The 14,112-nt window shown below is 38.1% G+C and overlaps 1 protein-coding gene across 1 annotated transcript in view; it reads right to left on the minus strand.

The window, feature by feature from the left end:
- PTPRN2 (protein tyrosine phosphatase receptor type N2) overlaps nt 1-14,112 on the minus strand; it is a 1,246,087-nt gene that overhangs the window by 34,184 nt on the left and 1,197,791 nt on the right. The window contains exons 20-21 of the mRNA XM_088445425.1: nt 9,824-9,877; nt 8,769-8,833 (exon numbers count right to left, since the gene is read on the minus strand). Of these exons, the coding sequence (XP_088301551.1) occupies nt 8,769-8,833; nt 9,824-9,877 (119 nt within the window). The remainder of the gene's footprint in view (nt 1-8,768; nt 8,834-9,823; nt 9,878-14,112) is intronic.

A 14,112-nucleotide genomic window follows, 5' to 3' on the forward strand; every position in this document is an offset into this window, starting at 1 on the left:
GCTAAGTGTATGCAAGGTTTTATATTTACTGATGAAGTGGAATAGTTTAAGATATACAGTACCACAATGAAACACAAAAGATAGGTAATTTTAAAGATTTTCTACTTTCCCACTATACAAATTTATGTTTTTTTTCAGTATTACTTTGATTTTAAAGCACATTATTGTCTGCTTTCTAATATATTAAGCAGTAGAACAAGAATGCAACGCAAATCATTCTATTTTTTTTCCCTTCAAACTCCCTTTTAAATACTGGAGTCCTTAATCCTTAAAGGTCTTTTTTTTTTAAAGAAATACTCATACATGCAAGTCCTGCAGCTGGGCCTAGATTGAAAATGCACTTACATTTTATGTGTACAACTGAAGGACTCTGACGTTAGAGCTTGCACTCAATATAAAAGCTTTGGAAATGGCATTCTTTGGTACTTGTACAATTCATTCTTTGAGAAAAGGAAATGGAAAGAAAGATTTCATGTCCAAGGCTTCAAGGCCTTTGATCATTTTGATGAACACTAGATTCTGAACCTGGGCCTCAAACTTCTCAGGCCAGACAAAGAAGACATAGGCCTCACAGTCTGGGCCTAGATTTCTGTCAGAACAAAACCTCTGGCTTCCTCACAGTGTGACAGCCTGGGAAAGGCCCACCTCAGCAGGGTTGAAATGCCCGCGTTGCCCTTTGATCTTTCAGTTAAACTGCAGCCTAAGCAACAGGTCAGCGGATTTCAAATTGCACACCCCATTGGCAGAGGGGAGCAGGTCAAACACAAAATGGCGGTCACTCATCTAAGAAAGCCCTGTGACTCCATTCTTTGGCCAGTTTCACATGACTTGTCTTCTATTGTGCAAGACTAAGCACACACTTAAAATGGAATTTGACATTACATGCTAGAATGGAGTCAATAAATGACATTCTTTAGTGTTCATGCAATAAAGTCAACCTAAGTGACTGAAAGACGGCAGCTAGAAAAAAAATCCTTCTCATTTACTTTTGTATTGATATAAATAGTATATATTATAAGTCTTGTCTTTTTTTTCCACCACATCTTGTTACAATGGAGCTGAAACTAATTTGACTAATGTTTAAAAGATGTTGCTATACTTTTTGTTACAGCCAATTTTGACTCTTATGGAGCGTACACACGGTCAGATTTGTCAGACTTGTCAGATTTGTCAGATGAACGACTGAACGATTAAACGATTTGAACGATTTGGACGATTTGACCAAAGATTTGAACGATTGAACGATTTTTGACTGCATTAAAATGAATGGAATCGTCCAAGTCTGACTGCAAACACATCAGATGTCAGAAATCGTTATCTGACAAACGGGAATGCGCATCGTTGATCGTCCATCGTTCAGGTATGTCAGATATGTCAGATTTTCCTTCAGATATGAACGACTGATCGATTTTTAAATCGTTATCGTCCATATCTGAAGAAAAAATCTGATCGTGTGTATGCACCATTACTGTCGACGATATTATTCCCTTCTAACAGATAAGTATATGCCTTTATCTAACGTTTCTGTGCCTTTTAAGGGGTACAGCTAAGCGATATAATAAAAACAAAAATTGTACTGTATATCATTCTTGAAAATAATACAGAAATATATTCAGAAGATTGATTTTAATAAAAATAAGTATTATGCTAAAAAGTTTTCTAAAATTAATTACTTTATCCTTATGTATTAAATTCCAATTTTCCCATAAATTGTAAGCCTGCGATCAGGGCCCTCCTACCTTTTTGTCTGTCTGGTATTCCCCAATCTTGTTTCATTACTGCTTTGTTCCTGATTGTAAAGCGCAAATTAATATGCTGATGTTATATAAGAACATGTTGACAGGGCCGTTAAGAGGCGGCCCAGGGGAGAGGGCATGGCCTAATCGCAGGAGGAGTGGCCACGCCGCCTAGAAAAATAAAAGGAAAAAAATTCCTAGTTGCAGTACCACGAAGCATCACTGCTCGCTGGGGACGCTGTAAGCCCCTCGTCATGGCGCTAATCCAGGGGGGCACGTTCAGTGTCATCGCTTCCCCCCACAGGCAGAGGAGACTGCTGCTGTTGAGCAACAGCGAGCAGTCTCCCACTGCAGCCCAGCACACAGCAGCATGTGCTGAGCTGCTGTCAGGTAAAAGGAAGGGGAGGTGGGGCAGGACACGGACCCCCGCCGGGCCCCTCCAAAAAGCCCAGCCCTGGGTAATTAGTACACGCCCCCCCTCTCTGCACCCCTGCATGTTAATAAATAAATAAATGATACAAAAAAACTAAACCAGTGGATTCATACACAATACATGTTCATAGCCTTATATGCTTATCTATAAATAAGGGAGTTGTCCTGTTTTAGATAAAACCTACATATACCAAATTGGGGGGGGGGGAGTGCACCCTCTGAATTGCATAGTCCGCTTGTGCTCTAGCTCTTGGTGCTAGAGAAACCCATTAACAGCTCCCAAGAGTGCTCTGTAGAAGCTCCTCTATTGTAGAGCTATGGATGGACTGCCATATATTGTTCATTGTCAGCAGTGGCCAAACTGTGGCTCTTCCGTTGTTCTGATGCGGCTCCTTTGACTGACACTGACTGCCTCCTCTGATAGGCGTGCAACTATTGTATGGGTGATATGGTGATGTCACACCGCAAACAGGTGGTGGTGCTCAACTTGTGACTGAACCTGCAGTCACGAGGAGGACACGGTTGCAGACACCAGAGCCTACCTACGTGATACAGACAGTAACAACAGGGTAAGAGCTGTGGGGGGTTTTATTTGTTTTTTTCATTTTATTTGTGACATGTGGGGGACTGGAGTGGCCCATAGAGTGGGAGGGAGTGTGGGGGAAGATGGTTGCACTGGAGTGGCCCGGGAAGAGAGGGGGGTGCTGGAGTGGCACATGGAGGGCTGTAATGACACATGGCGGGGTTAGATTGTATTATGAGAATATGTTTGTTTTTTTCTATGTACTTTTTGTGTATGTGGCTTTTTCAGTGTATTTTATGTGGATGCGGCTTTTTCAGTGTATTTTATGAGGAAGTGGCTTTTTCAGTATATTTTATTATGTGGATGTGGCTTTTTCATTGTATTATTTGCATATGTGGCTTTTTCAGTATATTTTATGTGAATGTGGCTTTTTTAGTATATTTTTTGTGAATGTGGCTTTTTCAGTGTATTTTTTTGTGGATGTGACTTTTTCAGTGTATTTTATGTGAATGTGGCTTTTTCAGTGTATTTTATGTGGATGTGGTTTTTCAGTGTATTAGTTGTGCCTATGTTTTTTTCAGTGTATTATTGTGGATGTGGCTTTTTTCAGTGTATTTTATGAGGAAGTGGCTTTTTCAGTATATTTTATTATGTGGATGTGGCTTTTTCATTGTATTATTTGTGTATGTGGCTTTTTCAGTATATTTTATGTGAATGTGGCTTTTTAAGTGTATTTTATCTGGATCTGGCTTGTTTCAGTGTATTTTATGTGGTTCTGTTTTGTTCTGGCTTTTTCTTTCCCTTTGGTTACCTCCACGGTGATTCTGTGCATGCGTTTTTACATACTCCTCCAAAACATTATACCAGGGTTGTGGCCTAGCTGTCCACGCCCCTCTTTGCACGTGCGTCTTCGGCGTGCGCATGATCATGGCTCTTTGACATACCTACAGATATTTTTGGGCTCTTTGCCTCTGACTGGTTGGCCACCCCTGCTCTATGTAAAACTTTGCAGCTCTCGGGTTCAGATAAGAGTAGAGGAAAGTTACATTACATAGGGACTGTCCATAGATAAAAAAATCCCTCAATTTGTCAATCAGCCACTAATAGTATATGGGACAAGGAAATAACCACTGAGGTTCGTTTTACTAATATTAAATATTCTTATATGATATATTTTAAATGAGCAATGTTTTTCATATTATGGTAATTGAATGATGAGGTGGCTGATTACTTGGGCGATAGGTAGGCAGAACTCGGAGTGGAGCTATAGGGCAGTGTTTCAGCATCTTTAGAGATGAATCGCTCTTGTGTGACAGGATAGGAGCTTTTCACTTCACTTAATGTGTCACACAAGAGTAACTCTGCTGTGCTGATGAATGCTGCATTTTTCTAGCTGTTCAAATACTGCAATGTGACACCACCCTTAGATAAGACTTAGCTCAAAGGCATCCAAGTTGATCATCTTCAAAATGCAAATTGTAATACCAACCAGCATTAGCACGTCTGGATTTGTGTTTCATGCTAGACAGGACTGGGCCTAAGGTGGAACAACTGCAAGGGCCCTTTCTTTAATCATCTTACCTCATTATGCCTATCAGCAATCAATTATCATTTTTAATTATAACTTTTAATTTCTGTCCTATTGATGAGAGCAGTGAAAGCAGAGTGAACAGAAGAGCAATATAATGTTGCTTGTCAATCTACTGGTGATTTGGCAGTAAAACTGTTTGGGGTGGTCAGCGGCACAGAAGAGGTCAGTACATCAGCCACTATCACAGCCTCTCAGTTCAGGTTCTTCTCAGGAATGGAACCTGCAAGCATCGCTGAGCAAGCTAATTTGGTAGGAAAATGGGCGCAAATTGTTCAACAACATAGTGGACGTAAACATTGTGCGGAGCTATACACATCTCAAGAAGTCCACATCTGTATAGGCAGCATACGCACCTGGGGCCTGATTCAGCAAGGATCGCTATTGCGATTACACACACAGTCTCACTGCGAATATATGCTAATGACTGCAATCGCAATACCATACACAGTCTAACCAAAGGACGCCCCCTTTACCTTACACACATCCGTAATTCTTAGCAAAACCATCGGTAGCATTGAGTACAATCGGATCCTAACGCACACTTGCACAAAGTAAGACCTTACTCAGGAATTACTAACTTCATCGCACACAGTGAAAGCCCAAGCAGCGTATGGCATCGCAATGGCTAATTTATGCACGCCCCTGCAACGGCATTCAAACGCACTGACACGCCTGCATTTCGCCGACCACCCCCGTCACCTCCCCCAAATGGTACTTCCTATCAATCACTCTGCGTTTGGGTCTGAATGCAACAATCGGCCAATTGCATGTGTAATCGCAGCTGCGATCGGTAATGAATCAGGCCCCTGGTTTACTAGAAGTCTTCATCATTGTCACGTGTTTGTCCCTGTCCTGTGGCAGATGCACAAAATATGCCGCCAAGTGGGCATATGTGCATAATTGCTGGTCTGGATAGAATGCATTTCCATGAATGTGACTTTACTGAACTTTGCTGAAGTGAGAACGTGACTCACATCACACCCATCTGCCTCTCCGATCGCAGGGCTGGTGGCATCCATAGTGCATCCCATTCTGCACTCCAGAATTTGCATTCCATTCATTTTGTAGGCATGGACAGTGTGCAGGGTTACATTAACAATGGGGTAGATTGAGCTATAACTCCAGGCCTCCACATAAAAATAGGCCTGTTATTATGGTAGCATGCTGATCACCAGCTGCCTAGCTGACACAGAGTCAGCCATAAATCATAAGTATTAAAATTGTATTCTAGTTTTTTCACAAAATTCTGCAAATTTTTTATTCTTATGTATTTAGTGAGACAGCAGGACTGATAATGTAGAGAGTGTACACACCCACGTGGCTCTAGGCTACAACAACACAGCAGTGATCACAGCTCTTCCCCTGCTCAATATATGCCAGCAGGGGGTGGTGGCTGCAGTCCAAACCCCCTGTGCAAGTGCATGAGGGTCACCATTTAATGCATATGCATAGAGATAAAATATTGCAAAGAAACCCCTAAAATGGTGCATGTGCAGAAAACGGCATCAGCTAGGGGCTGCATCTACTGCAGCCCCAAGAAGCCGAATAAGATTGCCGTAATAAAAGCAGAAGTGGCTTCCCATTGGAAGCACTTTCTGCTAATGAGAGTTCGGACTTGTAGTCCCAGGTTAAACACCTCCCCCTGGGATTGTCTGTCTGACATGTGATTAGCAGAAAGCATTCCCAATGAGAAGCCACCGCTCTGCTACTAATTTACATACGGGAGGACTGGGGGATCACTGGGGAGTGGCGTATTTTACTGGGGGGGGGGGGGGGGCTGCAACCCCTGGTAATATATGCCATTGGTATAGGACCACTTTTATCTCCAAGTGTGAAAATACACAAAATACGCCACATCAACTGGCATACTGCTCACTTTGCATCAACGATCTGGCCACCCAACTAGTGAATCTCTATTCAGAATATACCAAGATGTATTTAAATATGATTCATTTGTAAACCTTTTTAAACAACACATTATTAACTTGAGCAAAGATACTGCACTATGCAACATTATTGTCTACAGACATCTCTGTGCTCTTCTGTGGAGTGACTTGGGGGCTGATTCAGCATTGCACATAAGTGCAATGCTGAATGCAGATTCCTGATTATCAGGAATCTACACAGAATCCCGATTATCGAGAATCTGCTCATGAGCATGACCCATTATGCAAAAGTGCAGAATCGCATGCAGCCCCTGCTGTGCTTCTGCCTGATTGACGGACAGAGGCATTTAAGGGGCGGTGCAGGGAAGGGCACGGACAGCGTTCCCGGAAACGGGGGCGTATCTTGTCCCATTTTCTGAGCGTTGCAAGGCCACAGGCTGCGTCCATAGATGCAGTTTCCTGGCCTTGCAAGCCGGCCAGTCTGCGTAAGCTGAGGCTTACTCAGCTGGCCAGTGCCGTCCACCATTGTGACCGATGGTTGCGATGGTTATACCAGCCTGGGAATTTGGTCGCAGTGCTGGGATCGCAAATGCAGCAGGGGGTGCCATACACCTCCTGCTGCATTTGCATATTTACAAGGACGGAATTACAAAGCTGCTTGCGCGCAGCTTTATAATTCCATCTGCTACTGAATTAGCCCATTGGACCACAAAATTTAGTGTACTAGTTTTAAAACTGTGTGTAAAATGTTTTCGCTATATATGGTGCAATTTTGTACATATGCAAAGTTACAGCTATTGCAAGTTTTGGACAGGTCTGCATCACTAGCATAAGTGCTCATTTTATATTAGGCATACATCAGAACGCCTCCTACTGTACCTCCCATGTCCCACCTCCGCAGACACAAGTGGGCAAAAGTGTCAGAATCATGCAAATCTGCATAGGCCTGTGCATTTGGACTCTTTTCTGGGAATGCTTAGAGCAATTGTACACAATTCATGGTACACAGACCAGTGTAGCATTTCTTCTGTATCAGCCCCTGTGTATCATGTACTAAATGACGTATGTCATTTATCTGGAATCGGTATAAAATACAGATGGACGGGATGTCGGCTGTCAGTACACTGACAGCGGCATCCCGGAGGTTCAAATTCCGACAGGGAAATGATGAGTACTGTTCCCCTGTCCTATTTACCCCCTAACCCTCCTTTCCTGTACCATAATACTAACCCTCCCTACCCTGTACCCTAACCCCCCCGGTAAGTGCCTAAACCTAACCCTCCCTCCTTAGTGCCTAACCCTAACCCTCCCCCTTAGTGCCTAACCCTAAACCCCCCAGGTGGTGTCTGAACCTAACCCCCCCTGCCCGGAGCCTAACCATAACCTCCCCCCTCCCGCAGCCTAACGCTAACTCCCCTCAGGGCGCCTAAACCTAAGTGTCGCCCCCCCCCCATGGCTGATACTCACCTTTCCGCTGTGTCCTTACGATCTGGACGCCGTCTGCCGGGATCCCGATGTCAGGATCCCGAGTCATGTCGGGATTTCGGCGCCGGTGTTGTTTCGGCGTTCGGGATTCCGATGCCGGGGTTCCGGCAGACGGCATCCCGCTTGTTGGGATGCTGACCACATCCCCATTTATTTATATCATAATTCTACAACTGAGTAATATGTTGGTGCTTTATGAAGAAGAAGAATAGTATAAGTGTGCTGATTACATGCTGCATTGTTAGGCACAGTTTATAGTAATGGTGACTGGAGACATTATCTAACAAATCATTTCTTAAATTAAAATAAGAAATACAGATGAATACAATCTACAAATTAATAAAGAAAAATCAGTTGTTATGTTTTAGGCCAATTTTTCTATGACATTTTTCATCCACAGGTGCTTACGTGGCAAGATGGCGCAAATTAATTAGACATTTTTTTATTTGTTAACATTTAATTACATACAGTAGTGCCAGCATATTCTGTTGCACTTTAAAATTGGGAACAAAACTTGAGTAAAATGAGGTAAGAGGTTTCTGCTCCCATGTCTAAATTGCAGTAGATAAATTAAGGCTAATTACTGCTTTCCTGTTAAGGATTACCATAATGTGCAATGTTATTGTGTCCTAATACAAAATATTTAACTAAGTAACAAATCAGCCAAACTGGAAAATATCCTTTTTTTATTCTTCTAAAAATATCATCCACATCTAAATGTTGACAAGATTTATTGCAATAATGCTGATATATCCAATTTTAAACTATATCTATGACATACGTACATTTTTGTAAATGTTCTTTTGTGAATCTAACATACAGTAACTCACATACGGGTGGTACTTTTTGAATACCACAGCTACAAGGGTCTGCACTGAAAAGATGAAACTTGTTGCAATACCCTTAAAATAAATCACTTTATTGCCAACTTGTTATCCTCCAATGACTAGGTATGCATTGAGCTATATCCCCATGAGTACTGTGCACCAAATATAGAAAAAATAAATCCTGTGTAAAACCTGCAGTCTATGGCTCTCCGCTAAACACTGCTCCCTGTTGCCATAGGAACCACATACATATAGAAGAAACGAGGCGGTGGGTCTTTTGAAGCTTACCTTTAGCCATTTTATTGAGTACCATGTCAATCAGGATATAGGTACCGCTTCTCCCCGCACCATCACTGTGAATAATAAGAGAATTCTGTTACCATTCCGCCGGTGAAAGAAAAAAAGTCAAAGGGGTGTTTCTCTCCTATTAATTTTATTGTTAATGTAATATGGGTGAAGCTAAACGGAAGGAGATTAAAAAGAGAGGGGGTGGGAATAGAAAGCATAAAAACACAAAAGCCATTAATCAGCACAAGCTGTTCAACTAGGATTAACTATTGTTCCATACAGCTAGTTTCTGCAACAAAATGAAATAAAGAGAGTCATAAAAAGGTAATTCGCCCAGAGACACAAGGTTACAATGTGGGTAAATAAATAAACTACAAAAGAAAAAGAAACAAAATACAATTCAGGTTATAAAGGCGACAACAGTGGATCTTTCGTAGGAATTAATTCCTTTCACTTGTGAATTGAGATACTGCATAGTTTACGAGCACTCGGGGGGGAAAGTGGGGGGATTACGGCAAGCTAAGAAAAGGCAATGGTATATATTTAAAGACATGTTGTTTGTGCATGAAGTAAGATTATGGAAGAATGCAAATCCTTAAATAAAATTGTACTTCCATAGTTAAAAAGGTGCCAATTTTTTATGAAATTCCATTATACATTTTTTTCTCACTATTATAATCATGTGCTCTATTACCCTTAAAGTATTGAGTTTACCAATGTGGTGGTGTGTCCTGGACAGTGGATGAGGTGCAGATGTTTTTACAAATCCTCTGAAACTTGATCTAATTGCTGTTGGGTGCACTCCATATTCCCATCGTATGAAATTACTATAATATAACTATGATAAGCAATTGTGGGTAAATATATATGTTCTACATAATGTTAGATGCATTTCATGCCCAACCAGAGGCAAACAATCCTCCACATCTACCCAATAACGATATACGGCAGATATATTTTTATATATAATTGCAAAATTGCTTTAATCCCTTTAGGAGACTAGCAAATCATCATCCTCAGTAGGGATGACGAGCTGCTCAGGGAATAATACTTACCTGCAATGAACTATTACAGGACAGGAGCGACCCTTGTAACACTTGTTAACTTTCCTACAAAAAAGAAGACAAGAATGTCATAATTACAGAACAAATAAAAGGTAATAATAATTATTGTGCAATCTTTAGTCACAAAGATAAAGGTTTATGCATTTGCACTCAAAGGAAGTGGTTAGAACATTTTTATATTCATTTTGTTATAGTGCCCAATACAATGTTTAAAGACCAGCGACAACTGGAAGTAATGTACTTCCTGTAGAACACACACAATTGTCATGTTATTAGAGAATTGTAATAAATATATCATGCTACAATAGTAAAATATTTTAAAACTATTATCTACAGTAAAAGAAACAAGACAAGTGCCAAAATCACCAGAAGAAAATTTGATGAAATTTATCTCTAATTCTGTACACGCAGCATGAATAAGGATAAATTGGAACTGCCTACACAAGGACAATATCTAATTTTTATGTACTCAGGTTTCTAACTTAATTTTCAGTTATAGCTACACTTGCAGATTTTACTGATTTAAGCAAAATGTAAGCATTAAAACAGCTTTCCAGTTTATATAAAATATAATTAAATTATTGTCCCACATATTTTATAAATAATTAACTGAAATATATTCAGTATTTTCTGTATGTACTGAAAATTTTTATTTATCTATCCCAACAGCTTACTTCAAGTCATCTTTAGATGTTTAGATTTGTTTTCTTACATCTGCACAAAAAAAGTACATATTTTGTTTTATTTTCCTCCTCTTGTGTCAATTCCTTTAAGTGTTTGCTTTTGCTCCCCTTCAGCAAATAAGAACTCCTGTGTGCTAAACTACATTATAACTGGACAGAAAATAAAATTGCGGATAATACAGAAATTGGTTTGTGGTGTGGTGACATCAGTATATATATTTTTTCAAAAAGCCATCTTTCATTGATTGAAAATACATTTGACATTTGCAGGATTTTTTTTTTTTAAATATATGATTTTTTTCTTTACCTTTAAGTCATTTTAATGTTATATCATTGTGTTAGTTATTCAGAATATGTTCTTTTTATTAAAAAAAAAGTAAGGCGTCAACTAAAAACCTTCATTAAAAGATAATAATTTTGTTTGACCAGCTGAATCTTTCCATCAGCAAGCAATCTTTGTGGAGAAAAGAATGTATCAGTAGATTTGTAGTTATCTCACACAAATCATTTCTGTATTTTGTGTGTGTGTGAGGGAACTATAGACATACTAATTTATCAGTAACAAAAAAAATAATGGCTTGTGTCTGGTGTACTGCAGAAAACCTAGTCTACGTTCACACAGATAAAAGCGAAGATTTGGGACACATAGAACTAGATCTGCTTTATGGTGTGGAATAGAAAGAAAATAAAATGTGTGTGACTGCTACATGATTAATAAGACAGTGTTGGACTATGTGTTGGTCTAGTCCCACTGTGCAGTATGACAGAATTATTAACAAGTTTTCAATAATGAATTCTAAGAGTTATTTTATCTAAAGTAAGCAAAGAGACAACCTGTGAATTGTGAATTAAATAACTGTATAGGGTATACCTTGGATACCATTATGTTGTGTCACTGCAGAGCAGAATTATTGCATGTAGTATATGATTTTGTATATTGTAACAGATTCTGATTTTTCGCTGACATAATAAATGTAATAGTATATATAAATATCTTGCAGAAAAACAATAAGGTGAATGTGTATAATTTGATATATTAACAAATTGCAGCAAAAATGTCTCTACAAATAGCAATTGAAACCAATGGGAACCAATAAAATTCACAGCTCTATAAAGCAGTTTTGTTGTTTATTGGGTACTTAAATAATGGAATGTAAATTATTATTTAATATATAAAAGAATCAAGATTTATTTGTTGTATTCCTAGGCACTCTCTGCTTTAGTTATAGCATCTTAACTGGGAAGAGAGTGCTCAACTATTACTGATTCAGTCAAATGGGCAGGTCTAGTTCATCTTGCTGGTCAAACGTATTGACAGAAAATATTTTACAAAAGCTGTGCAGAAAGCTGGTATTTTTTGTCAGTCAATTTGGAAACTCAAGCATTATGGTAATACAGAGATTCAAACTGTCCAGTAATGATACTCCATGAATTGTGTTTTTTCTAATTTATCAGACTGCTAAAAAAAAGTTAAAAGTTTTCTCAAATAGTCTTAGGAAAATATTCTGTTTATAAACAACTTTCTCAGCATTCTAACTGTAAACCACTTTCTGAGAATTCTAATTATAAACCACTTTCACAGTATTCTGGTTATAGAACTCTTTTTCAGTATTCTGTTTATAAACTAATTTCTCTGTATTCTAATAATAAACCACGTTCTCAATATTCTAATTATATACTATTTTCTCAGCATTCTAAAAATAAACTACTCTCTCAGCATTCTAATTATAAACCACTTTCTCGGCATTTTGATAATAAACAACCTCCTCGGCACTCTGACTGCATAAACCACTTTCTAAAACTTTTAATTATAAACAACTTTCTTAGTATTCTGAATGTAAACCACTTTCTCAATATTCTGTTTATAAATCACATTCCCATCATTCTGATTGTAAACCACATTCGCAGCATTCTGATTATATATCACTTTCTCAGAATTCTAATGAACCACTTTCTCATCACTGTTTACATACCACTTCTCAGCATTCTGATAATATACCATTTTTTCAGCATCCTAATAATAAACCACTTTCTTAACATTCTGATAATATACCACTTTCTCAGCATTCTGATAATATACCACTTTCTCAGCATTCTGATAATATACCACTTTCTCAGCATTCTGATAATATACCACTTTCTCAGCATTCTGATAATATACCACTTTCTCACCATTCTAATTATAAACCACTTTCTCACCATTCTGATAATATACCACATTCTTGGCATTCTGGTAATAAAACAGCTGCTAATAAGAAAAATTAGTGAAATGAGCCTTCCATAATTCAATATAGTTGTGTATTGGGAGCATAGTCAGATAAATTTGTCTTGACTTATCTCCATTTCAATCTATGTATCTAGCACACTGGTAGTTACAAATACATTTGTGACATATCATAATTTTTATACATGTCTCGGTTACCAAGGCAGAAGGTTAAAAAGATCTGAATCTACTTAAACGTTTATTTTTTGTTAGCCTGTCCGCTTGCACTACAATAGTTGTCATATCTCAGTATATTCATTTGTAGACAGCAGTTTTCACACAACAGTAATAATAAAAAAACAATCACCATTTTAATTGTGACATCTTACTGATGGTCCTAAACTTCATACAACTTAATGCATCACAGCAGCAACTGGGGCCTCAGTAGGGTTGTGATTATGTGAATGCCATTTTTCCAATTAATGAGTCCCTTGTCTCCAAAATTAAATAAATGTTGTTAATAGTACAGTTTGTCATTAAAAATATTATAATATCAGTAGCTCCACATATTTTGAGTGGTAAATATAATGTGCCATAATTGACTTGAAGAAATCTAACTTTTAGCTCAACTCTAATTGGTCTGACAACTTAAGGCAAAATAAAGATTCAAGTATGTTGAAATATCCAACCCAATGACTAAAATGAATATGAAAAATTAAATAGCATAAGCTCACTCATCTCTAGATATTACAAATATCACAAAATATTACATTAAAGCAAGAACCCAGCATTACATACAAATTGTTCTGTATTACTGTACTTTCTATAATGTAAATATCACACCAATGGCCAACAAAATGTAAATTTATTTGTGTTTGTTTTAAATAATGTATACTTGAGTTTTCTTATTGAAATTGATCAAAGCAGCGCGTAAAGGGGTTTTCCGTCACTGAAAACATTTGGATTATAAATACCCTCCTGCAACTTTTACTAAACACATGTATTTTATTTTCTAGCTCTTGTACTTGTACCAGAACATTTACTTCATCTAGATATACTAACTTAATTTCTTGGTCCTTGAGTACAACACAAAACTGCTCTGTGGTCACAATTATGCACAAACTGAACAGAGCAGAGCTACATCATATCCAAGGACAATGAAAATTGAAAACAAAAAACTGTGGTCAAAGGTTCTTGGTATGAAAACACAGAAGAAAGTCAGAAAATTAAATATACATATTTAGTAAAATTAGCAGAGGGCATACAGATACAAATTAAGTTGTTTAAAGGCCAAAAATCCTTTTGAAATAATTATAACACACATTTCAATACAATAAAAAGTGTATACATTGTTAAACAAGTCATATTATAAAACACAGACAAGTTAAAAAAAT

Source organism: Taudactylus pleione, unplaced genomic scaffold (genome assembly GCF_031769625.1).
Source record: "Taudactylus pleione unplaced genomic scaffold, aTauple2 ptg000380l, whole genome shotgun sequence".
Taxonomy (NCBI): Eukaryota; Metazoa; Chordata; class Amphibia; order Anura; family Myobatrachidae; genus Taudactylus; species Taudactylus pleione.